General features: G+C 43.7%; 2 protein-coding genes across 2 annotated transcripts; one reads left to right on the top strand and one right to left on the bottom strand.

Annotated features, from left to right (window-relative positions):
- Positions 1 to 3,796: 3,796 nt before the first annotated feature.
- On the top strand, positions 3,797 to 12,406 carry LOC100829954 (protein argonaute MEL1). Its single transcript, XM_014899335.2, has 22 exons — positions 3,797 to 4,596; positions 6,872 to 7,077; positions 7,168 to 7,317; positions 7,416 to 7,549; positions 7,632 to 7,741; positions 7,845 to 7,951; positions 8,404 to 8,542; positions 8,620 to 8,736; positions 8,954 to 9,061; positions 9,146 to 9,217; positions 9,468 to 9,587; positions 9,678 to 9,834; positions 9,920 to 10,041; positions 10,112 to 10,252; positions 10,421 to 10,566; positions 10,649 to 10,711; positions 10,789 to 10,852; positions 10,958 to 11,093; positions 11,214 to 11,287; positions 11,370 to 11,464; positions 11,539 to 11,570; positions 11,977 to 12,406. Exons 1-22 carry the CDS (start codon positions 3,865 to 3,867, stop codon positions 12,162 to 12,164), a joined length of 3,213 nt encoding a protein of 1,070 aa, XP_014754821.1. The 5' UTR covers positions 3,797 to 3,864; the 3' UTR covers positions 12,165 to 12,406.
- A 695-nt stretch (positions 12,407 to 13,101) lies between these two features.
- On the bottom strand, positions 13,102 to 21,249 carry LOC100830256 (cactin). Its single transcript, XM_003559243.4, has 13 exons — positions 20,919 to 21,249; positions 20,735 to 20,826; positions 19,161 to 19,257; positions 18,351 to 18,422; positions 18,203 to 18,265; positions 17,973 to 18,113; positions 16,934 to 17,029; positions 16,100 to 16,384; positions 15,656 to 15,797; positions 15,432 to 15,574; positions 14,212 to 14,385; positions 13,609 to 13,875; positions 13,102 to 13,531 (listed from the first exon to the last, which is right to left on the bottom strand). Exons 1-13 carry the CDS (start codon positions 21,210 to 21,212, stop codon positions 13,412 to 13,414), a joined length of 1,986 nt encoding a protein of 661 aa, XP_003559291.1. The 5' UTR covers positions 21,213 to 21,249; the 3' UTR covers positions 13,102 to 13,411.
- Positions 21,250 to 25,588: the final 4,339 nt, after the last annotated feature.

The following is a 25,588-nucleotide window of genomic DNA, read 5'->3' on the forward strand; positions in this document are numbered from 1 at the left end:
ATTTACATGATCGATCGTGTATTTTACTGGTCACAGTGCACTAGCAAGTAGTTTGCATGTATGCAAACATATCATCGATCTGGCCTCCTTTTCTTCCCAGCCGAGCACAGGCAATCCCCCGGGCGCTCTCGTAGTTGCACCGAAAGGGAAACTGGCGCCTCGCGTGGTGACACGGAGCGCCACAGTGCAAGTCACGGAGAGATCACCACCGTCCACCGGCCGACCGGCGCATGTGTGTGGGTGGCCTCTGGCCTGCCGCCCGCGTGTGCGTGACATTCCGTTGTGTCCTTTGGAGAGACCAGAGTCATCGGATTTCAAACTTGGTCTACATGTGCGTTCGTATACATACATAACATACTCCCTCGATCCAAGGGAAAAGAAACCCAAACGTACGTACGCACGTACTCCCCAGTTGGGTTAATCAAACTGGTCGTGTAACTAAGGCTAGTGGTTTAAGTGCGTCTGATTGACTTTAATTGTGGACCGGGATTATAATTTCGACGGATCGGATGAACTAGCCAGTAATAGTGCTACCACACACGTTCGCGAGTGTACAGTACAGGTTCATGCACCCCCGGAGCCCAGAGTACGCAGCACGTACAGCCAGGGAGTTCTCTTTCTTGGCCGCGAAGGCAGAATGCATGGCTCTCTCGAGCATACCATGCGCAGCGCGGTCGATCGCTGGCCTGGCCGCGCCTAGCTCAGCCGCTAGCGTACGTACGTCGTCGCTGCAGTGCTGTGCTAGCCTTTTTCCTTTTGCTTTCCTCTCCTGGCCTGCAGCCGCAGCTGTTGCCGGCGGCCTGCCGCTTGTTGGACGCTTGCGCTGTGGTCCGTGCATATCTTCGATCCTACGCGTACGATCGATCGATCCAGACCTACAGTACCTAGCTCGCCTCTTTTTCTTCCCAGCCCAAGCCCAAGGAGGATCCGACCGGCCGGCCAGGGAAACTGGCGCCTCGGTCGCCTCCGTCGCGTGGAACGGAGCGGCGCCATGGCATGCAAGCCGGATTACGTACCCACCGACCGACCGGCGCATGTGTGTGCCAAACTGCCAACCCGCACGTTTCAGGTTTTGAATCCGCGCGCGGCGCGTGTGTAGCGGACGTACATGATCAGTGTGCAGTGTGTGTGCCATGCGCGCAATTCCGTTGCGTCGTACGAGAGTCGTAGCTAGGATTTCAAACTTGGCCTACGCCCTCCTCGATCCAAAGGAAAAACTGGTCGTATAATTGAGGTGCGGCTGAACTCCTACTCTTATTTTAAAATCGTGGACCGGGTTTTCCTAGTAATCGATGAGCTAGTATATATGCGTTCGCCTTAATTAATACTGTAGCATAAAGTGGTGTTCATCCATCTACCTGTGCAGTGCAGGCGCATGCCAGGTGGGCCCAGGACAAATATACCAGGAGCGAACCCTGGTCCATGCCCCCGGTCTACGCAGCACACACTGGCCCGCGCGCGAGGCCCTGCTTCTCGAACCATCCTCCGATTTTGGCTCCATCCGGAGGCGCGCGGACCCCACCCGCACATGCAGATGCACGCACCGCCTCTGCCACTCCCACGGCACCAACACACAAAGCAGACTCGCACGTACGAGCGCACGAGAGAGAGCGGGGAGAAAGAAAGAAACGGTACGCTCACCGCCCCCAACACGCGCAGGGGCAGCAGCAGGCAGCAGCTGTCTGTCTCTCTCCGCGCTCCTCGCACGCGCGAGTAGACGGGCGACACGTGTGCGCGCCTCGCGCGGCGCAGCCTGGTAGCCGTAGTACAACAATCTGCCAACAGGTTCCAAGCCATCCTACCAGAACTAAAAGAACCACCACCACCGAATAAAAGAACTAAATGATTGGAAGAAAAATGCTATAAAAGCATAGCGTGGCACAATTTGTACGACGATACAACTAAATTAAATTTACAATTTAATGAAATCATTACGTGACACACATCGTCACAAGATATCATACCCGAGTCTGGTGGGTGGAGTTAGTATGTACTCCAACGGGTTAATATGTACGCGGCGAGTTAATATTGTGTTTGTATACCAGAAACATCATTATTTCGTGAATTGAATGGGTGAGCAATTGGTTGTGACGGAAACACAATTCGTTGAAAAATCTACATACTAAAATTGACAACGCAACGAACACAACACACAAGCGCAACAACGAAAGAAGCACTTTCGAAACACAACAAGCATGCAAGGTCCCGAAGCTTGCCGGAAGCCCAAAACCAAACCATGACAACTAACTCGCGGGCAGAATAAGCCATGCACCCATAAAGAGACGGATCAATGACACCACCAACAAGGAGTGTTAGGTATAACCGACCGAGCACTCCTATAAATGTCCATTTTTGCATATCGTTCGAAACATTCCTTAATTACTAGTGACATTATAATTGTAGGGAAGAATTTATCCGACCGTGTTAATGTTCAAACTAGGGGGGAAATATGTTACTTACTGTTCGAGAACCACAAGATCGATTTGATGCCACAATGTAATTACGAGTGACTATAATTGTAGGGAAGCTTGGCACAATTTAACCAACAAAACAATTGTATATTTACATTGATTGCTGCAGTATATAGTGTTGATTTGGTTGAAGTCAATTTATTTCTAATGTATCGGTTATAGGGTACATATTCGCATGATTGGATATGCAGAATGTAAGGTGAGGGACTAGCTCATGGCAGCAAATGGAGAAACAATGGCAGCGATGTATACCAAATATCTAAGATCTATATAAGAAAGGAGAAATTTAGGTTGTCGATGGGACCGTCGCCTGTTACCTTGTCCTTACCCGTATGTTCGGGCCGGCCCATGTATATACGGGGAAGGTATGTGTGTTACCCATTAAGCCTTTGTAAGATATAGACAACACCATCCTCTTGTCTCGATCATCCTCTTCTCCAGTTCGGCCGCCGCTTCCCCTTCCCTCCCCAACTTTTGTAGTTCGGCGGCACAGGCTCGCTACGCCCCCTCCGACGCTCCTCCTCCTCTCCAGAGCCCCGTTGCGGGATGAATCAAGGAGGAGAGGACGCTCCTCCTCCTCTCCGTCCGTCCTTTTCATCCTCGCTGGCGCGGGTTAGTCCGAGCCGCCGCTTACTCGATTAGGTATCTTTTGCAAAACTCGGTCCAATTTTGAGGATTTTTTTTCTTGATTTGCATCTTCTTTGGTCTAGATTCCAATTGTTGGATCCGATGGGTATGGATAAAGCAGGTAATCGACATATTTTGGAAGGGTGAAGATGGGGATTTCATTCTTTGCAGGTAAGGGGAGGGTAAATCACAGGTTGACCCAAACCATCCCCGGCAGCCGTGAGGAGAAATACCACCCCATTCTGATGCTAGTTTTAATCCAAATCAATTTTGTTCATAACATTAATCCATACTTAATTACACCCTCTACATGTCATAATTGTGGTTATCGAGTATGCAGCTACTTCAAGCACCGAAAAATTTCATTCATGTTACCATGCACCCCATTTTACATTAAAGTATACTCCATATCGTTGTAATTAACCATCTCATATTATCATGCAGGTACCTGAGAACGGCGTGATATTTTTTCCAGGGAACAACCTTGCAGCCGGCTAGGTCCAGATAGAAGTTCAAATTTCGAAATTTGAAAAACCCCAATCACTCCCCTCGTACGGACAGAGGCCAGGCACATCCGGTCACCCAGTGGTAGCATCACCGCGCGCGGTAGGGTTTCCTTGCCACCCACACAGCTCGATCCGCATATAAAACGCGCACGTCCCCGGCTTCCTCTCCACACCAACTCGCCATTCCCCCTTCTCCCTAGCTCTCTTTCCCCATCACACACACCAACACCTCATCTGCTCGCCTGCCTGCTTCCTCTCCCATGGCCTACTGCGGCGGCGGAGGCGGCGGACGAGGCCGCGGCGGTGGCGACCAGCAGTACCAGGCCGGTTACGGTGGCGGGCGCGCTGGGCCGATGGGAGGAGGAGGACCAGGACGCGGGGGCGGCGGAGGGCGCGCGCCCACCGGCTTCGTCTGGCCGCCTCCGGGCGCGTCGACGCCGCGTCCGGTGCAGGTCCCGGTGCCTGTCCCGTACGGTGGCCAGCCCGCGACGGTCGTGTACCGCAACCCTGCCGCGACGGGGCCGCACCAGGGCGTCTACCAGCACGGCGTCGTCTTCCGCGGCCCCGCCCCGACGCCACCGGCTCCGGCTTACCCCTTCGCCCCGGCGCCGGTCACCATCCGCGCGCCATCTCCTCCGCCCTCGCCCAGCGCGGCCCCCTTCCAGCCGGCCCGCGTGTCGGCACCGCCTCCGACTCCAGCCGCCGCGCCCGCTGCGCCATCGGCGGCGTCCGTCGCCAAGGAGCTCGAGCAGAAGCTCTTCGTCTCCGAGACCGCGCTCGCGCCGCCCGCGGCCGCGGCGGCGGCAGTGGTCGCGGCCACGAAGGAAGGGCAGGCGGCGGAGGCGGCCCCCGACGTCGACCTCGCGCCGGTCTCGAAGAAGGGGCTCGCCCACCCCGCGCGTCCCGGCGCTGGCACCATCGGCAGGAAGGTCATGATCCGCGCGAACCACTTCCTCGTCGACGTCGCCGACAACAACCTCTTCCACTACGATGTGAGCTCCTGCATAAACCCTAACTCACTCTCTCACTGCTTCCTGTTCCTGCATGCACGTAGTACTAGCTTTGCTTGTATGGTTCAGATCTGGCGCCAGCATACTTCCTTCCTTCCTCTAGCGTGCCTAATTTTGCCCTTACGTGCCTGTGAACGTGCTCTTGTTGATCTAGCAACTCCTGCGATTTTATTTTATTTTGGAATTTGTTTGGGTGTTTCGTAGCGATAGTCGTTTCCGATCTCATCCTTCTGGGTGTTTTGGTCGGAGCCCATGCGCATCCACACGCAGACATACGCACGGGTTCATGCAGCATGCCCGAGTTGCTTCTCTGTCGGTTTCTGGTTTTGATCCTTCCTTTTTTTTTCTGGCGCTGCGAGTCATCTCGTTCTCAAGAAGAACCATGAGATGCTTGACGGCGAAACGAAGTGGATTTCGGTTCTCTATTCAGAACCTTGGACACTTTTGATGGACCTATTTATGCTTTTTGCTGAGATGGTTTTGACTAAAGTGGACCAGTCTCGATGAAGTAGTAGTACTGCATGGGAGAGCTTCTGATCGGCATCCTTCTGGGTGTTGGGGTTGGAGCCTCCGTGCTGTATAGGTTTTCTCTTTCAGTCGTCCTTTGATCCACTATCGGCTCTTGTCTTTTCTGTGGATCTTTGAGGATTTTAGACGTGAGGGTTTCGTTTGGAGTTGCACCGTGTTCTTGCGAGAAAATGGCAAAGCCACCTTTATATAAAGCCGGTGGGAGGCACATCTGTGACCACTGTCATCTTCCTGCCTCTCCAGATTCCAGCCGGTCCCCGGTTCATGCATGCGTAGCTGGGTGAGCTCTTGTACATGGCTGCCGTTTTAGGCAAACAGGAACCCTTTTATCTGCTTGACATTTTTGTTGTTTGGTCCGGTTTTGGTGCTTTGGTCTTCATCTCCATTTTTGTTGTGTTCTGCCTCCGGTATGACTCCTGTCGCACTGTTTCCAAAGGTACTGTAGACTTTGGCCTTTGGTTGTCCTGATCAGATCCCTTGTGTTCGCAGCAACACATCTCTGCACAAAGCATGCCACGTACGTTTGAGATCAGTATAGCAAAGGCCGTGCAGTGTCATATTGGTTCTTTCTGTTCGCGAGTTTGCCTTTTTCGTAATTTTTCTTACTTTTTTTTGGCTCTCTTTGATGGTTTCATGAAGTGGATGTGTCCTCGTGAAGAACACGTACTGATCATACCTCTCGGCTTTCGTGTGAAAATAAAGCAATCTACTATATGTATCTGTTCTTGACCTCGTTTTCTTCTCTGAATCTTATTTTCTGAGAATATTCTATAGACGTGTTTTAATTTGGGAAGGGTTTTGATCATCTGCCTATTTGCTTCCATACTTCCAAATTTTGCGGGAAATAATGAGTAGTTAGAAATGTAAACTCGCCACTCTAGGGACGAATTAACGCTTAGATTTATTGAAGTATTTTTCACACGAGATTTGGTATGATTTGCCAATTTCAATCTGTCACGCGCAGTACTTTTCACACGAGATTTGTTTATGATTTGTCAGTTTCTGTCACGTGGAGTGGAGTACCTCGTATGATTTGGCGAATTATTTTACTGTACAATTTTGGGGGATCTAGGTCAATTAGATTCGTGCCGACCATTCCCGAAACCACTCAACCCTCCGCCCCCAAGGCCCCAAGGCCGCCACCCCTTCTCCGGCTCCGGCGGTGCCTGGCGGCCTGCTAAGGCCGCAGCCCTTGGTTACTACTTTCGGTTTCCTGAAACCCAGTAAACTTCTATAAAACATCTTTTGCATTTTTGCTATCTCGGATCGAGTGTTCTTCCCCACTAGTTTATTCGAATGCATTTGATTGTCCCGTTTCAAGTTGATCTTTTCCTGGAGTCTAATTCGAAAAGGAAGCCTCCAGATCGTATGCGTAGCCAATTGTTTGGTAGATTTCTTCACCTGCATTGCCAATAGCTGCTGATTTCGTTTAATAAGGTTATTATGTCCTTAAAGTTGCCCTTGTAGACTTCACATCTGTTTGCATCTACAATTATGCTGAAATGTAGAGTTCTGGTCTGGTTTGGTACCCTCGCTTTGTATGTTCTTGTTTGCATATATTGACTTGATGCTTTTGTTCATTAAATAGATGATCATAAAAACTTAAGTAGATTTCAGTAGTTTTGTTTCTATTGATTGAACAGTTCTGCAGGCCAATAGCCTATCCATTGTTTACTGAATCTAGAATAATGGGTAGTTATAATTTTGTTGAATTTGTACTTGGGTGTAGGTTTCTATTAATCCAGAGTCAAAGTCAAGAGCTACAAACAGGGAAGTACTCAGTGAGCTGATCAAGCTGCATGGGAGGAAATCCCTTGGCGGCAAGTTACCTGCTTATGATGGAAGAAAGAGTCTTTATACTGCAGGTTCACTTCCTTTTGAATCAGAGGAGTTTGTTGTTACACTGGTTGATCCTGAAAAGAAAGATAAAGAAAGGTGGGTTAAGATTCTTTTTTAGAGTCATCATTATTAATTACCAGGAGCATGTTTCTCCATGATAGCTGCTTAATCCTTCTTGAATTGCAGGGCTGAAAGAGAGTATAAGATCACCATTCGTATTGCTGGGAGAACAGACTTGTTCCACCTTCAGCAGTTTCTGGCTGGAAGACAGAGGGATATGCCTCAAGAGACCATCCAAGTACTGGATGTTGTCCTCAGGGAGTCACCATCTTGGAAGTATTACTTCTACAATCGAAGTTCTAGCTATGATCTTTTTCTTTATTATGCGTCTTTTCTAGAGCGCTAACAGTTACTGTGATTATGTTTTCTTGCAGCTATGTCACAGTATCAAGATCCTTTTTCTCTACCACGTTTGGTCACCGAGGAGACATTGGTGAAGGATTAGAGTGCTGGAGAGGTTACTACCAGAGCCTGCGGCCAACACAGATGGGGCTCTCCCTCAATATAGGTACACCCCTGTCAGTTAATCTTATCAAGTGATGGTGCATTTTAATAACAAGTATTCTCTATCCTCTAACTTCTTTACTCAGATATATCTGCAACATCCTTTTTCAAGCCAGTGACAGTGATCCAATTTGTGCAAGAGTTCCTCAACTTACGTGACGCGTCACGCCCTCTGAATGACAGGGACCGTGTGAAGGTACAATCTACTCAGCAAGTCCAGAAAAATGTGATATGCAGACTACAGCATCATATCGGTTGCTTACATTTGACATATCTGTTCTGATGTCCAATATGTGCAGATAAAGAAAGCACTACGAGGAGTTCGTGTTGAAACAAACCACCAGCAAGACCAAATCAGAAGATACAAGATAACAGGGATTACACCTATCCCCATGAGCCAGCTAATGTAATAATATTTCCTCAAATCCTGCTTGTTTCTTTTTTTTTTGAACGGCACATCCTGCTTGTTTCTATTTCAATATTGGCCATAAGTTTCATGGGCATCTACTTAAAGATTATCTTGTTGGAATATAAGAAAAATGTGACTTATAGAGTATGAACTTGTTTCCTCTTAGTTGATATTTTTTGTGAGCACTTGGGTATTGGAGGGAAAAAAGAAAATGATTTAGCCTGAGGTCTATGTTTTTTGTTTTCTTTAATATTGAAAAAGATCTAGCGATGGTAATTTGAGTTTATAAGTTATATCACCTGAGTTCTATGATTTTTTTTCTTAATTAGTTAGCTTTGCCTTTTCTGACTGTTTAGAACAAGGTGTGATTACTGTTCTTTTTAGTGCTTAGTGCATGATGACTGCTGTTTCCTAACTAATGTCAACTTATTCCTTTTTGTTGTTTTTAGATTTCCTGTTGACGAGAGAGGAACCAGGATGACAGTTGTTCAGTACTTCATGGAAAGATACAACTACAGACTGCAATATACTTCTTGGCCCTGCCTACAGTCTGGAAGTGATTCTCGACCTGTATATTTGCCTATGGAGGTACTGTATCCATGAGTCCTTCCTCATCTTTTAATTACACACGGTTTGTTTAGTGTTTTGTGCAAATTTTTGTGCAGGCATGCAAGATTGTAGAAGGGCAAAGGTACTCTAAGAAGCTAAATGACAAACAAGTGACCAACATTCTTAGAGCGACTTGTCAACGTCCCCAGCAGAGGGAGCAAAGCATACGTGAGGTACCTGTCAACATATGGATACTAGGGCATAGTTATAGATGGATTGTTGCTCATGATATATTAGGTGTCCTCTTTGTTTATCTCAACACTTGGTATATTAGTTGTCCTCTTTGTTTATCTTCGGAACACATGTATTGCCTCTTATGGAGTTATTTGCCATATTTGACTGTAAAGATCATCATTTCTGATAACAATATTTTTTGTGTCTACAATGTAGATGGTTCTGCACAACAAGTATGCAGAAGATAAGTTTGCTCAGGAGTTTGGTATCAAGGTCTGCAGTGACCTGGTCTCTGTGCCAGCCCGTGTGCTGCCTCCGCCCATGGTAACTATACTGGATTCATGTTCTTTTCTTTGAGCTTCTTAAGTGTGAAGAACTGCAAGGCTCACATCCTTTGTTATATTTCAGTTGAGATATCATGAGTCTGGAAAGGAGAAAACTTGTGCGCCAAGTGTTGGGCAGTGGAACATGATTAACAAGGTATTGCCTGAGCTTTGCTGTAACAGAATTTATCTTTCAATTTATCAAGCATTGCTTTTTCCCAAGTTGAATCCATCGTGAACTTGTTGAACTTATTGCTTGTACTAGTTCTCTCTTTACTTGATACGGAGTACGACTCAACAGTAACTGAAAATGTCAAATGGATAGGCTTGTTTGCATGGTGTTCATCACTTTTTGTGTAGCATTCCTGACAGGTGTCATTTGACACCACTTGTTTCCTTTCCCCCAGAAAATGATAAATGGAGGGACCATAGACAAGTGGGCCTGTATCACCTTTTCACGTATGCGGCCTGAGGAGGTACACAGGTTCTGTTGCGATCTGGTTCAGATGTGCAATGCCACTGGAATGGTAAGTCATGTACTGCCGTCACTTTTTTAAGGTGTTCAAATAATTAGTTATGTATGTTACCACATCTGACTTTTGGTATCATTTCTGCAGTCTTTCTGTCCAAGGCCAGTTTTAGATATCCGAACAGCTACTCCCAACAACATTGAGAATGCTTTGAGGGATGTATACAGGAGGACTGCAGAAATTGAAAAGGGAAAGCCGCTGCAACTGTTAATTGTCATCCTGCCTGAAGTCAGTGGTTCTTATGGTATGCATATTTCTGGCTTTGGTTGCACAACACTCTGACTTTTCTTGGATTTTTTGGGTAAGAATGTGTATTGTGTATTTTGCAGGGAAAATTAAAAAGGTTTGTGAGACTGACCTTGGGATTGTATCTCAATGCTGCCTGCCAAGGCATGCTTCCAGACCGAACAAGCAATATCTGGAAAACGTTGCACTCAAAATCAATGTGAAGGTATATATTTCTACTTCAACGTTTTAACTTCAGGTTTTACAGAAATGTGATGATTCTTTGTCTTAACTAGGCCGGAGGGCGCAACACTGTTCTTGATAGGGCTTTTGTTCGAAATGGGATACCTTTTGTGTCGGAAGTCCCGACAATCATCTTTGGTGCTGATGTCACACACCCCCCACCTGGAGAGGACTCTGCATCATCTATTGCTGCTGTTAGTTTGTTCATCTAGATAACAATTCCTTGATTCATTGTTTGATCTTTCAAATAAAATTATACCATGGACGTACCTGCTGAGTACAATTCTATTAGGATATCTTGGCATATAGAAGCTGCCTTGAAATTATATTCAGTTAGTGTTATTTTTATTGAATTGATGTAGGTGGTGGCATCGATGGACTGGCCAGAAATCACAAAGTATAGAGGTCTTGTCTCTGCTCAACCACACAGGCAGGAGATCATAGAAGACCTCTTTAGTGTCATCAAAGATCCACAGAGGGGAATTACTGTGAACGGTGGCATGATCAGGTAGCTCTTGTAATTAATCTGAGGCGATTAACGTTTATTGTTATACGGATTAACTGGGAGTCTGATATGCTCCTCTCTATAGGGAGTTATTAATTGCCTTCCGTAGAAGGACAGGCCGTAGGCCTGAGAGGATAATCTTCTACAGGTATGTTCACAAAATCGTGATTCTCTTTTCATCTTGTCAATCATTGGAACTGTTTGACTGATCATTCTTCTATATAGGGATGGGGTAAGTGAAGGTCAATTCAGTCATGTTCTGCTTCATGAAATGGATGCGATCCGAAAGGTAAGCCAGTATAATGATTATCTGTCAATATCTGGTTTGGTGCATATCTTGTTTTGTTCTCCTAGGCCTTTGTCATTTTGAGGTTTTTTATTTGACTGTTGCAAGGCTTGTGCTTCCTTGGAGGAGGGGTATCTGCCCCCAGTAACCTTTGTGGTTGTCCAGAAAAGACACCATACAAGGCTGTTCCCTGAAGTTCATGGGAGGCGTGAAATGACTGATAAGAGTGGAAATATTCTTCCTGGTTAGTATGTCTTTTTTTGTGCAACGTACCTGGTTAGTATGTCTGTAGTTTGATGCCACAGAGCACAAGTATCTGATACTTATAGAGGCATTGCCTTCCTATTTCTCTTTGGTCCTGCAGGAACTGTGGTTGACCTGATGATTTGCCACCCTACTGAGTTTGATTTCTACTTGTGCAGCCATGCAGGCATTCAGGTACTCGCTTGGTCACATGCACATTTTGTATGCACATCCTTTTGATATGTTCAGTTATTGAGTGCTTGTAAATACTCTTCAGGGTACCAGTAGGCCAACACATTATCATGTTCTCTATGATGAGAATCATTTCACTGCCGATGCACTTCAGTCACTGACCAACAATCTTTGCTACACGTAATCTCTCTCTTGATCTCTCTATCTTGATCTTGACTCTGATGGTGGCTTAACTCTGTCCATGTCTAATGCAGCTATGCTCGTTGCACTCGTGCAGTCTCTGTGGGTGAGTTCTGTCCTTCGATTAATCTACTTAGTCAAAGTTCATATACTCCATATTATTTTTCACAAAGTGAAAGGATACTCTAACAAGTGCTTGGTTATGATTTAACTGTACATCGGACCTTTTACTCTAGGAATTGCTTCGATTAATTAGCTTGTTTATTCTTTTTGAAATGCAATGATGCTTGCTCACCCTGTTAGTCCTACAAGTTGTAGGTTTTTATCTCCTTTTGCTTTTAGTTGTTTTTGCCTGTGCTGATGTTGTAAACTTCCTCTCTAAATCCGTGCTGAGTTCTTTTGCTCTAAAACTCTAAAGCAATCTCCTTTTGCTTTTAGTTGAATAATCGAGCTGTTTTGTTTACAGACAGGCATTTACTTTAATCTAAATGTTTTTAATCCTTTCTGTGCAGTCCCACCGGCATACTATGCGCACCTTGCTGCATTCCGTGCGCGCTACTACGTGGAAGGAGAAAGTTCAGATGGTGGCTCAACCCCTGGCAGCAGCGGGCAGGCAGCTGTGGCCCGAGAGGGACCTGTGGAGGTGCGCCAACTCCCAAATATCAAGGAAAACGTCAAGGATGTCATGTTCTACTGCTGAGCTCCTATGTCATTCCCTCTTCAAAACCTACAATACTTTCCCTTTGCTGGATGATGAGATGTCTGTGATGTCCTCAGAACTTCTGAGTTATCTCTTTTTAGAACTTGTGGCCTTGGAGCCTGTTGCTAGTAGTTTCCTTCTGTTATTCGGAGTAGCCAGGTTATGACTGAGATTTTAACTCTGTTTGAAACCTATGCAAGTATTTAAGTTCCCAACTATCCTGCTCTTTTGTTTGGTTATCACATCTTCTTGTTTTTCTTTACTCGAAATTATTTTCATCACTTGGATGGATATTTGGCTTCATTTGGAATCGGGTTTGAAGCGGGTGACCTGTTTTGGATTTGGTTGTCTAGTGAACAGTTCTACTTCTATGTTACATAGCACTTTACTTGGAACTGGTCTTGGCTTGGACTTGGGCTTGCCCGGATTCAAACAGGTCATTCGTTTCTAGGTTCCACAATCTAATGCCCATTTTCCTCTTGGATCTATTTTAGTTCTGGGCATTTGGTTAACTTGCCTCGGTAAAAGAAGCCCCCGAAGGGTGGGGGTCTTGGCTTCGACCTCACCTTTGTACAGGTTAATCAGGTCGGTGGCCACTTATTTCTAGATCCCAGAACCAAATGGGTCTTTGCACCAATCTCACTTCTCATGTTGTTCATCTTTCTATACAAGTATATGATTTATTGGTGGTTTCATCTTTCTTTATTCTCTTGGTTGAATGCCTAACTGAAATATAGACAAGATACTCTGTTTTTAGTCTTCTGTTCTTGTGTGTGCCCAGGCATAAAGAGTGCCACAACCAACCATAAAGACAAGTTAAACGGAAAAAAAAGGAACAAGGCAAAGCTGATAACGTATCTTGGTTCTGCTTCATTCAATAGCCTCGACCACAGATTTGCAGTCTGGGCATGCCTCGTCAGACAGATGGCAAGGACGATTAGTAATATTAGACTGTCAACTTGCATTATAAGACAGTTTAAACTACTAAGATACATGGTTGGGCGCACAATGAATAGCATTTACAGAGCATTTTGTATTTTAATCCAATAGTCTCCATTCTACTCAAGGCAAAAAGCAGAACAAAATTTTGATACAAAACTAACAGATTGCTGCCTATGTTCACATTTTGGTACATGATCTAATCTGAAGATGGATAGTCTGACTTCAATCTGATGTCCGTGCAAGTGTACATTCTCAGGTACAGACCAACTTCCAAGGGTCTTGTGCTCCAGTTCCTCGAGTGGTATTTATCGCCTGTAGCGATATCGCTTGAAGTTGAAATACAGATGGAGAATCCCACGTTCGAACGTACACTTGAAGCCCTTCTTATGGGAGTATTCCCATTCCTTGTTTACGATACGGAAAGACTGGAAGGGGAAATCAGAGTAAGTGAAACTTCCATGAAACTAGAGCTAAATTGAAGATGATGAGATAAAAGACTTACAATATCTTCATACGGAGGTCCAGCATGAAATCTTATATGGCATGTCTCACCAGCACTTCCATCTTTCTCTATAGTGTATGTTGGTGCTTTTGATTTATCCACAAGGTCAGGGTAAAATATGTTGAACTTGTAGCCCTGGACAATTTTAGGAGGTGGGTTGTCGTGATCATAATGAGTCTGGTTGTATTTGTTCCACTCATATCCAGTATGCACACGATTAAAGTACTTCGGTTTTCTTGGTCGGTACTTGTCATGCCACCAGTACACCTGTGAGCACATTAAGCAGGCATATTTACATGAGCAACCAGCTGAGGGCCATGGAGGGTTCACTGGCAATAATAGTTCAATGCACCAAGTTGCTACAATTCTCTTCCAGATTCCAAACTAGCAAATAGCTTTATACCATTAATGTATTCACAACTCCAGATTTGATGAACTTTTAATCTGAGTTCATGATGGCAAGTAAATCCAACAGGTTGTTGGACAATGTGGATATGCAGCTACTGTTATGTTTAGATAACAAAATGACGAGATAGCACTCCTACATTCCTCCAATAATAATAAAAAGATTGTTACTGTTTTCAGAAGGCAAATGAGACAAACCTGTGAATCCAGGTTCACTTCAGCACCAGCACCAAATACGGCATCACCTTCCTCCATTGCTCCCATCGCCTTCATTGCTTTCACCTCCAACTCATCTGGTTTTGTTGCCTTAGCTGTCATGACCTCCTTGGCTTTCCTTTGATGCTCGATAACTACAGCTTCACGTTTTCGATCCTGGAGATTAGTTTGAAGCGCAGAGCACACGTGTGAGATCGACTAGTCAACCTTATTCAAATTTGCAATGAACCAAAAAATGTACCCTACTCGTGTAATACCAAACTTGAGCAAAATAACTACCCCCTCCCATAAACGTCCTTGGTAGTTGGGAGCATCACCATGAAAAGTTAAATCCAAATGAAACCAAATGTCATGGGCGTACATCCCTATAGGGCCACAGCCCTAGGTATCCATATAAGGGACAATATCCCATTAGCATCTCCTAAATTAGTTAGGCACGAGATAAGATAGGAATATTGAGATATGGTTTGTTAGGAAAGTAGAGATATGGTTTGTTAGGAAAGTAGAGATTAGTTTCTTGGATGTCAAGTCGAGTCTTCCCTATATAAAGGGCCCCCTGTAATCGTTATGAGGCAAGCAAGAATAAACCAATCTAGTTATACCTCCTCCCTGCCCTTGAGGTGCGGCTGCCTTTCATGGCGCCATCGCGCCTCTTGGGTCCAGGGTCACCTCGTACAGGCTCATGACACCAAGTCTCTTTCAGGGTAATCGTGCATGCGAGCCTACCAGTGCTCGAAAGCTTACCCCAAGATCTTACTGGAATGCTGCCCAGGCTGTTTGGTTAGCTTTCTTGTTGCACAATAGTGCCCAATGGATATCAAGTTGTATTTGATAATCTAAATAACACTAACTACTCCCTCCGATCCATAACAAGTGTCTCAGATTTAGTACAACGTTGTACTAAATTTTGAGAAACTTATTATGGATCAGAGGGAATAGGTAATTTTGACCCGATCCATAACAAGTGTCTCAGATTTAGTACAACTTTGTACTCCCTCCGACCGGAATTACTTGTCGTTGATTTAGTACAACTTTGTACTAAATCAAGGACAAGTAATTCCGGTCGGAGGGAGTACCAAATTTTGAGAAACTTATTATGGATCAGAGGGAATAGTTAATTTTGACTGCAGAAATAACCATTACTATTTGGGTCAGCATTCCTTTTACTGTAAAAAGCACAATGTTGGAGAAAGTGACTGTACCAGCTCGGCCTTGTCCTCGTCAGGATCAATTGCATCTTCATCTTCATTGCCATGCATTAGCTCAGGTGAGAAGGAGCCAGCTTCTTCATCTAAATAGCTCTCTGTTTGCGCAGCTATAGGTTCTGGTGAATATTGTTTATCATCTACGCATAACACAGGTATCAGAAACCACTAGAGTTATATTAAAAGGAGGGGTTACTAATTGATCATAGGTCAATGTAAACCTTCTTCCTCATCATGCATCACATCATGCTCTTTAGTGTCCAATTCTTCATCAGCTTCGACAACCTGTTCATCAGTGCCAGTATTTTCTAGGCGATGCAGATGCTTCCGCAGGAGAGAAGCATGAATTTCCCTCAGGCAAGCCTGCCACACAAATAAGAAATAAGTATCTCCTTTTACCAAGAAATAGTAGTAATATTGATGGACTGTGCAACCAAATCACTGTAAGTTCAGAAAGTAGACAGAAGCTCAACATGAATGCTTGCAATATGAACCACTGTAAACCATGTGGCCTTTTAGATGAGATAATGTTACTAAAACAAGGTCAAGTCAAAATACCCAAATAAAACAGCAAATGTATAAATAAAAAGAAATCACATCTGATTCAGTCAAACAGAAGAGCCATTGTCATTTGTCAGTGTCTACGAACCACAAGCATGACATACCTTTGCTTTGTAAATATGAAGGCGTTTCAAAATTGCCTCCCAGTATTCAACAACTTTTGCAGTTCCAGAGCGCATCTGGGACTCGATTTGACTTTGCATCTCTTCTAGCTCTGTGGAAGTCTTACCCTCCAAGAGATCTTTTACATCACCTTCAATACTTGCATGTAAGCCTCTCTCTTCCACAGCAGCCTCAGGGGGTGGCTCCTCACCACGCACCCTTGCCCGGTCCAAGGCATCTCTTTTCCGAGCCTCACCCAGCTCCCAGTCGCACACCACCATAAGTGCCTGATGTTTTCCAAATTAAATTTGGTCAACAGGTATCGACATTGGTGATGAACATGAACTTTCAAACATGAAATCAAATAAACTTAACATATTAGTGTCTCCTGATTTATTCCGAACTTGCTATCAAGCTTGGTTTAGTTTCAGTCAGGAACTAAGGGTTAAAGTATATATAATAAACTAAAGAACAGGGCCTGAAATCTAGACCACACAATATTTTTGCCAAACAGAAACTAAAACAGCAAATATCAAAACACTGTCAACTCAGAACCCTGCAGACTACTACCTCCGTTCCATAATTCTTGTCGGAATATACATGTATGTAGACGCTTTATAGGAATAGATACATTCATATTTTGACAAATTTGAGACAAGAATTATGGAACGGAGGGAGTACTATTTATTTGAGAATTGTAGACTACTATTTAGGGCTATACTGTTTCAGTAATAAGCTCATTCCACAGTAATATCGTATGCATTATTGTCTTAGACGGCACAATCATGATTATTCAGGAAAAAGTGTATTCAGGGGAGTGAGATAAAGACATGTACCTCCCAGTACTTGACATTTACTTGGCTTTCCCTGTCCAGATCGAGATGCATCTTAATGTCATCACGTAGCTCTTCCATCTCCTTCACTGTTAATCCCTGCAATTAAAATCACATATGCTTCAATAATTGTTACAGAAAAAATTATCTCACTAAAATGTGGTCTAGTTTTATGGAGGTAGTGGGAACAGATGGTATGGTTATTTACAAAATACATCAAAAGAACTACACATGGAGATCCTCTTTCTCTCTTCTACACACTAATTGCTGATGAATTGTTAGTAATGCTTAAAGCAGATGAAACTGGAATTTGTACAAGGATTTGTATATGTATAATAGTTGGTAAAAATGAGCTCTTAAATCTGTCAAATCTGGAATCCTACTTCATTTGTATGATAATAAGTCTGACCTTAATTTAGCTTAATAATTTATTGATGTTTGATGTTTATGCGAGTGAAAATAAGGAGAAACAAGATGTGTCTGAACAGATTTTAGGGTTAGGGCGTGACAAGATACCTAAGGAGCATAATAGATGGAAACATCACACACCATATAAGAAAAATAACAAATTGATTTGTCGAAACAACAGCAAAACTTCCAAAACCCTAATCCCTAAGGAGCAGAAACACTGAAAGTGTCAGTGCGATGCCAACCCCCGCCCACACACACACACCTTTCCGAATAAATATCATAAAAGAAAATACTGTAAACTAATGGCAGTGCAAATGGATGAAGTGATATAGCTTAGATGTTAGATCAGATGCATACTCAATTATCATAAGATAATTAGTCTGCTGGTAAATACATGCAGCAGTACAATTTTTGGCACCCTGGAGTACTCATTACCAAATTGTTTAATATTGAAATTGTAAAGGCTGAACAGGACAAACAAAATGGTGTGCTTGACTACCCCACCTAAATGCAGAAAGAATCAAGGAACCTTATTTGAGGTTTCTTTCAAGTTTTTTAAGTGCAAAGATACAACCACCCTTCGCCGAATGGTATCAAACAGGGCCAAAAGAATTGACCAATTGACACATACCTTAAACACCAAGTAGGGCTCGTTTAACTCAACATCAAATTCGTCTGCGAAGTTGAGGTTCTTCAGGAGAACATCAATAGGTTTTGTACGTCCCTCCCGTAACCTGATCTCAGACCTAAATTTGCTTTGATCAAAATGAAACTGCATTCCAACATAAAAACTGTTTAATAACGAACACGTATAATTTCAACAAGAACTGCATGCTATTTGCCAGGTTGTAAAATATGAACCTCTTCCTCTTTCTTCTCCCAATCTTGAAACTCAGCACGTGCTCTTTCTCTGGCTAACAATGCCTACAAAATACGAAGTAGGCATTTAGTTCCAGAAGCAATGTTACTTGAAACTATATATGACATGAAAACCAGAGATATATATGACCATTTCTTCCTCATGCTGTGCTTTTTCAATTGCTCTTTCCTCCCTTCTTTTCTTCACCTTCTCTATTTCAGCCTAAATTTGATGTACACAAGCAGGTATTAGGCACCAGAAGAAAAGCATAGACTTCAGCCTTTCTATAAGAAAATAGTAAATCTGAGGATATATATTTTGATATGGTGGTCATCAAACATAAATAGCTTGCACAAGGCATAATACCAACGGCCACTTCTGTAGGGAGCATATCAACACAGAATCTTTATGACTGTGCAGAGGCGATTTTTACACTTTCAATGCTCTATTTATGCAGCCATGCTCAAGTTTAGTATAGGATCTGGTGTATATTTTAGTGTGTATGTTTAATATAAAGGTATTTCCACCTTAGACCCAACCCCACAAATGTCATGATTAACTTTGAGCAACCACCTCTTCCTTCACAAGATAATAGGAACATAAAGCTAATCTGGTGAGCAATCACAAGACAATTTTGTTCATCTGGAAATAAAATAATCACAGAAAGTGAAGTTCATTCCAAGTGTAAAGCCTAGACTTTTTAAGTTGTATTAAGCAAGCTTCATCTCCAAGTTCAGAAAGTACATCAGTGATACTTATGTATGATTTAAAGTCCAAATTCATAACATAAGGAAACAGAATATTAATACTCCCTCCGTCCAACAAAGGATGTCTCAACTTTGACTAAATTTGAATGCATCTATACACTAAGTCACATCTAGATGCATCCAAATTTTGACAAACTTGAGACATCTTTTGTTGGACGGAGGGAGTACTAGTGAAGTTTACAGTTTATAATACCATTCTTTCCCTCTGTCTCTTCTTCTCGGACTTGACAGAAATGTCCACCTTTTCTCCTTCAGTTACGGCACGCTCAATCTTCTTTCGCCAAACAAAGCTGCAAAGAAACAAGATTGAGACTTCAGAGCATCCCTCTTTAGGTATGCCAGACTAAAATAACCATCCAGAGAAACCTTAGAGTAGAATGCGATAGCTAGGGATATCAAACAATCTAAGATCTGCAATGCATTTAATATTTCTTACTACTACACAAAAATTAAACATCAGAAATATTATCTGAAACACAATTTGTATTTTTTATTGGTCTAAAAATAGTGTGGAAACTATAGAAAAACATAAGACCAAGGATGACAGCTCAAGAACAATATAAGTTTGAACAGCGTTAATCACAAGGTGCGTACGTAATCACAACTGTCAATTTGTTATGGTCAAATGAGAAGATGGTCTTAGTACTTTGGAGAAGATAAATTGAGTATGTTCTTTATAAAGTTCCCACCGTAAGGACCTATTTGATTCAGGATTTTGGGAGGATTACAACCCTTAGGGTTTTTACCTATGTGGATCATTTGACTTGTAGGATTGCAAACCATGGGAATTTTTCCTTAGGATTTTTTTCTTCTGCGGAGGACCTTAGGATTCATTTGCACTAGATTTCATAGGAAAATCATCCACTCCAACCTCTTCTAAAGATTCCCAGGTTTTACCAGAATCAAACATCCATTCAAACCTATAGTATTCAAGATGGCGTGGCACTCTAACTCTATGTTTTTCCTATTCCTGCGTTTGGAGATCCTGTGAATCAAAGAGGACCTACAATTGCAACAATAGACAAACCATCCTAGGGAATGGACCCTATTGAATATATAAAAACTGTGATGATCGCATCAGAAGATTCATAACACTGATGAAATGAACTTGACCAACATACTTCGTACTTCAAGAGAAGTGTCCATGGCAGCATCATTGATAACACAAACAAGTTGGTGCATAACTAAACTAAATATCCAATCCGGCATGCATTCATTAGTGGAGCTTAGAGAGCCACCACATCTATTTTAACCCTGAGCCGTGAGCTGCATTTAGAAAACTTATAAACTTCACTACCGATGAATACCACCCATACCAAGTAGTTATGCAGTAGCAATGAGCCAATGCAAAAGATAAACCACCACGGTACCTTCCAAATACAATTATACAGCTTAGGTTCGGTGCTACATGCATTTGGAAATTCTCACTGGACAGCACTAACCAGGGGATTTTTCTTCTTATTATTTCCTAGGAGATATGCATGACTTCAGGTTATGTGTGCTATCATCAAACTAGTTTATAACTTTAATACTTCAACAAGAATAAGTTATCACTCATAATGTCATTAAACAAGCCCAGAGTTTAAATTAAACGGTTACAAATGATATAGAGTAATAGCTGCGCAATCTGTAGAGCTATGTCAGTTCTAGCGCAGGAAAAGAATAGTGGCAACTGAGCACCAAAGAGATGTCAGCCCAAATTTCTACTAGTAAGGCAGTATACCTAATGCAATGCCTAATGTATCAGAGGGAAACGGATCCACATACTTCTCTGTTAGGTTTGGATCGCCAAAAGGGTTTGAATCGTTGGAGTAGCCGGACACGGCATTTGTCTTCATCTTCTTCGCCACCTTCTCAGCCTACAGAGACACCGACAACAACAAGTCAGCAACCGAAACCCTAGCCGCGACCCAGGAGATGCAACCAGACGGGAACTCCACCGGGGGCGCACCTTCTTCTGCGCCTTCTTAGCCATGTACTCCACGATCTGCTCCTCGGTGACGCCCCCGCGCTTCCGGCTGCCGCTGCGCCTCCGGCGGCGGTCCCCGGAGTCGGACCCGGAGCCCGAAGCCTGGGAATCGCTCGCGTCGCTGGAGGAGGGCGGGGTGGCCTTCCGGCGGCTCCTGCGGCGGTGCCGGCTGCGGCTCCGGCGGGGCGAGCCGCTGGATTCGGAGGCGTCGTCCGAATCGGACGGGGACGGGCTGCGCCGGCGCCGCCGCCGCGACGAGCTCTCCTTCCTTGGCATGTCGGCGATGGCAGGGAAGAAGGCGGGGTTAGGGTCGTGGGGATTTTTCGGTTTAGTAACCGGCGGATTATCAAACAAATTGGAGTCACGAGATCCAGGCCACGCAATATGTGGCAGCGGGAATCTTCATGCAAGTCGATTTAGAATTTAGAAGACATCTTGTCCGTAGGATCTTAAGCGAACGCTAGCGATATAAGGAAAGGGTAGTCTTTCCTACCCTTTCCTTTTGCCTCGCACTTCTTTTCTTCTCCATCTATAAATTTCCCGGTTGCTGACAAAAATATAAATTTCCCGGTTTATTCTATGATCATGTCAACAAAACAAAAACAAAAACAAATCTGGAGAGTATATGTTTTAGTAGGAGTGTGCTTCTCTATTAGCTAAGGGTATATTTGGTTCCTCGCATTGCATCTAGGTCGCATCCACCATACAGCTTCGTCCATGTTTGGTAATGTGCATCGTACCATCGGCATATGCCAACACATGTAAAAAACACCTCCTAGCTTGGCCGAGTTGAAACACAAGAATCGGCTCTTTTCAATCATGCAACTTGATGTGCTCCTAATCTTCTGGTGTTCACCCTTCATTTCATCGCTCTCCTTTCTCCTACGTGTTGGGAAATTAAAATTCAAAAAGGTTAGAGTGATTTTTCTTTTGAATTTTTGTGTTTTTTCATCAAAAGTACCAAATCCAAACAATGGAGTGTTGTGATATGTACCTTTTTTTCAGATTTAAGGTAAGCATTTTGATTCACTTAAGATTTTGTTTGTTCATGAGATAGCGAGATTTTCTTTTTGGCAGAGGTTTTCAGTTGAAGCATTCTACTCGTATTTTGTTTGTTCAAAATTGGTTCATGAACAAATTGATCATCATGAGCCAGCACTCATTTCCACTCATTCTCGCATCAACTTATCCAGGCTAGGTGCAACTAGGATACTAGATGCGATGCGGGATAAGGTCATACGACGCATTGCTAAAGAGAGGAGGACAACAATGTACATGTAGTATTTCCAAACCATCCTAGGACAATAGAAGTGTGCTTTTATATCGTTCTTTTTTTAGTAAATTTCACAGAACCACACTTTTTGTGGCAGTGGTCTCACAAAATCACAGTTGTTGCTAACAGTCTCATAAAACGACAACTCTTGGGGCAGTGAGTCTCAAAAAACCCTAATCTCGATGATTAGACGGTTTGATGGTGTTTTTGGCGACCCGGGCCCACAAGTCAGTTGCCACGTCAGCCTCCCCGACCCGTCTCCAATGCCACGTTGTGGGCCTGGGTCGTCAGAAACACCATCAAGCCGCCTAGTCATCGAGATTAGGGTTTCTTGAGACTCCCAACCCAAGAGTTGTGGTTTTGTGAGACTGTTAGCAACAACTGTGGTTTTGTGATACCACTGCCACAAAAGTGTGGTTCCATGAAATTTTCTCTTCTTTTTTTAGGGTGAAGTGTGCTCTTATATCTCCCTCCATCTAACTCCAACGTCTCAGCTTATTGCTGTCATACAGTCATCACTGAGTTAATGTGGTGATATGCCCAAAAAATTATAATATCCACGTGGGTAGAAATTGTCGAGTCAGCATCGTCTGGATATTAAAACCGTCGATGATGTCTGCTAAGCAAAGGTCCCTTTACTTAGCCAAAATGTATCGGTATGTCATGACAAAAATAAAATCATACTGTTAGACGAAATTTTGGCAAAAATATATTATGAGGCCCAATATGCCATGCAAAACAATAAATAAATGAAGGTTATATATGTTTGCCATCACCAATGTCAAATGCATGTATGTATACTAGTATCACAAGGGCCTGCACGTGCACGGTATTTTAAAAGGGATTAAGCTGATCACCCAGGCTTAATGGGCTGGCTTATGAAGCCCACTTCGTGTCAGCATGCATGCAGGCCGATGGTTAAATCTTTCTCTGCCAATCGATTGCTTGGCTGCGTAGCTAGCGTAGTGCTTATCCATCTAAATGGATCATCACGTACGTGCAGTTGATATCAGGAACAGCCGCATGGCAAAAGATTCTGCTGGCCAACTTCCACCGAAGAATCGGCCGATAGCCAACAACCAGCGGCGGCGCTCCGAGGAATTCGGTCGCCGAACTGCTTGCCCTGGCTATATAAGGAACAGACCACCATCAAGCACAGCGGCCACGCCATGTAGAATACCAGAGAAGAAGCTAGCAGAGCCACGGCGGCCGTGCACGCTTTGCAACATCCTCGCCATCTACCATATCTCTTCTACCTCTCTACCATCTATACTTGCAGGCTCTCGATCCCCTCGATCTCGTTCATACGTGAAGAATGGTAAGATATTATAGATCAGGCCAAATCATGGTTTTACTTGATGGAAGAGAAAAGCAATAGCATACATGGCTGCTTCTCTAAATCATCTAAGATGGGTGCTAGAGTCAGCTATGCATTTATACGACCATAGCGCGATAGCCTCATCAGTGTCGGCTATGTGAAGCATATGAAAAACAACACACCAAGTGTTAAAATATCTCAATACATATGACCATGGCGCGACCACTAGCTTCATCACGTCGGCCATGTGGAATTTATGAAAAAAATATAGCGTGCAAAACTGTTAATCTAGATCATCCAAAAACGGGTGCTAGATGGAACCGGCTACACGCTAATACGACCATGGACCAATTGCCTCATCATGTTGGCCATGGATATCAAAGGCATGCTTCATCAAGCGCCTAAGCTACAAAATAATCGATCACATCTAGTACTGACAAGGCTGGATGAGATCATGACCCGCCAAGGCTAGGTCATGAATATATCGACATGTCATAAATTCATAGGATTGGATACTCCGTTGCTGGGCACTGACGAGGCAAAAGCAACATACACATGTCCGGACTCGATGAAGTCAAGGTGGATACACGAATGGGCACCGACGAGGCAAAAGTCATCCCCTTCATCGATGAGAAATCCTATTGGCAATACCAACATGCCAATATATACACGTGACCGAGTATCGGCAAAACAATGCCGGACACCCGCACCATATTTATAAAAAAATCATATGCATCTGGACGAGCAATCCAAAATTCAACGACGACCATCAGCGCAGCTTAATCGGAGGGATTCTGCAGGCTTGATCCTGCAGATGTAATTAACCGGCCGCTTGCAAACGCGCCAGGAATCAGCGTACCACACGCAATCTTCTAGTCAGATACTCCTTAAGCATAGTCGTAGAAGGCAAACTCCTGCGGGAGCATATACCATGTACATTGTATTCAATATAATAATCAATAAAGATACAGGATTCCGTATATAGTGTGTGTTGTGTGTCTTTCTCATCTATTTTGTTTTGTTTTCGTCAAACACATACGATCTTATTGTCATGCTGGATCCACGATGTATAACTTTGTTACATCTCCACCAAGCAATAATAAGTGCCTATAGGTATTTCATTCCTCTTGCATGCGTAGGTTTTGGAGGCAACTTCGAGTTGGTTTGTACGACATCCTATTTGGTTAGATGTACTACTTGGAGATTCAGATGATCAGATCGAAGTATAGGTTGATGAAGAGAACACATACAGCAAACCTACCTGCGCACTACATCCATCATTTGGCATGCTATATCTCTCTACTTGGCAATAATAGCCTGAAAAAAGATCAGACTGATTAAAGAAACTAAAAAGATCTTCTCAAATTTTGCATTTTTCGTGTTTTTTTTTCAGTCTGCCATGGTACTTACTCCTACCCGGCTGCCTGTACCGAAGAACAAGAGGAAGCCGCAGACCTGTGACTAATCGGCATTGTTTATTTACTGATCAATGTTTACACATTGCTTGAAATTAATTAATCGCAAAACGATGGTTACAGAGCGCTGCGGACGAGGCCAGGCTGTTGTGTGCGTGTGTCAATGGCTGTGCTCGCATCCGGGAGAAAGCCTGCGCCATTCTGCGTGACATGTGTAACGAAGCTTCTGATGCAGCAGAGGATTCTACAAGGTGATTAAGGTCCAGTACTGAAGTCCATTATATTCCTTCTTGTTTTGGATTTGTGGAAAGTATCCATTCCAGTGCATGTCGTCGAAATGTATCATTCTCCTGTGATCTGTCTGCGGGATCGACAATGCCGGGGAATTGCCTTGCATGTAGTGAATCTAATAAGGAAAGATCCTAAGAGGAAGCTAGGAACTAAAAGGTTGTACGAGAAGGAACGTATAACTTGTGAATAAGGGCAAAAAACATGGGGAGGATGAATCAGAAGTCTGAGGAAGAAGCTTAAACCGAAAACGGACGACAGCTTTAACCAGGCCATCTTTTGCTGTTCTGTTGTCTGGCGATGGGATAGTCTGCCTTCTGCAGTCGGAGTGTTCCTCTGTTCTCTTGGCACAATGAGC

The sequence above is a fragment of the Brachypodium distachyon genome, chromosome 1 (assembly GCF_000005505.3).
Source record: "Brachypodium distachyon strain Bd21 chromosome 1, Brachypodium_distachyon_v3.0, whole genome shotgun sequence".
Lineage (NCBI taxonomy): Eukaryota > Viridiplantae > Streptophyta > Magnoliopsida > Poales > Poaceae > Brachypodium > Brachypodium distachyon.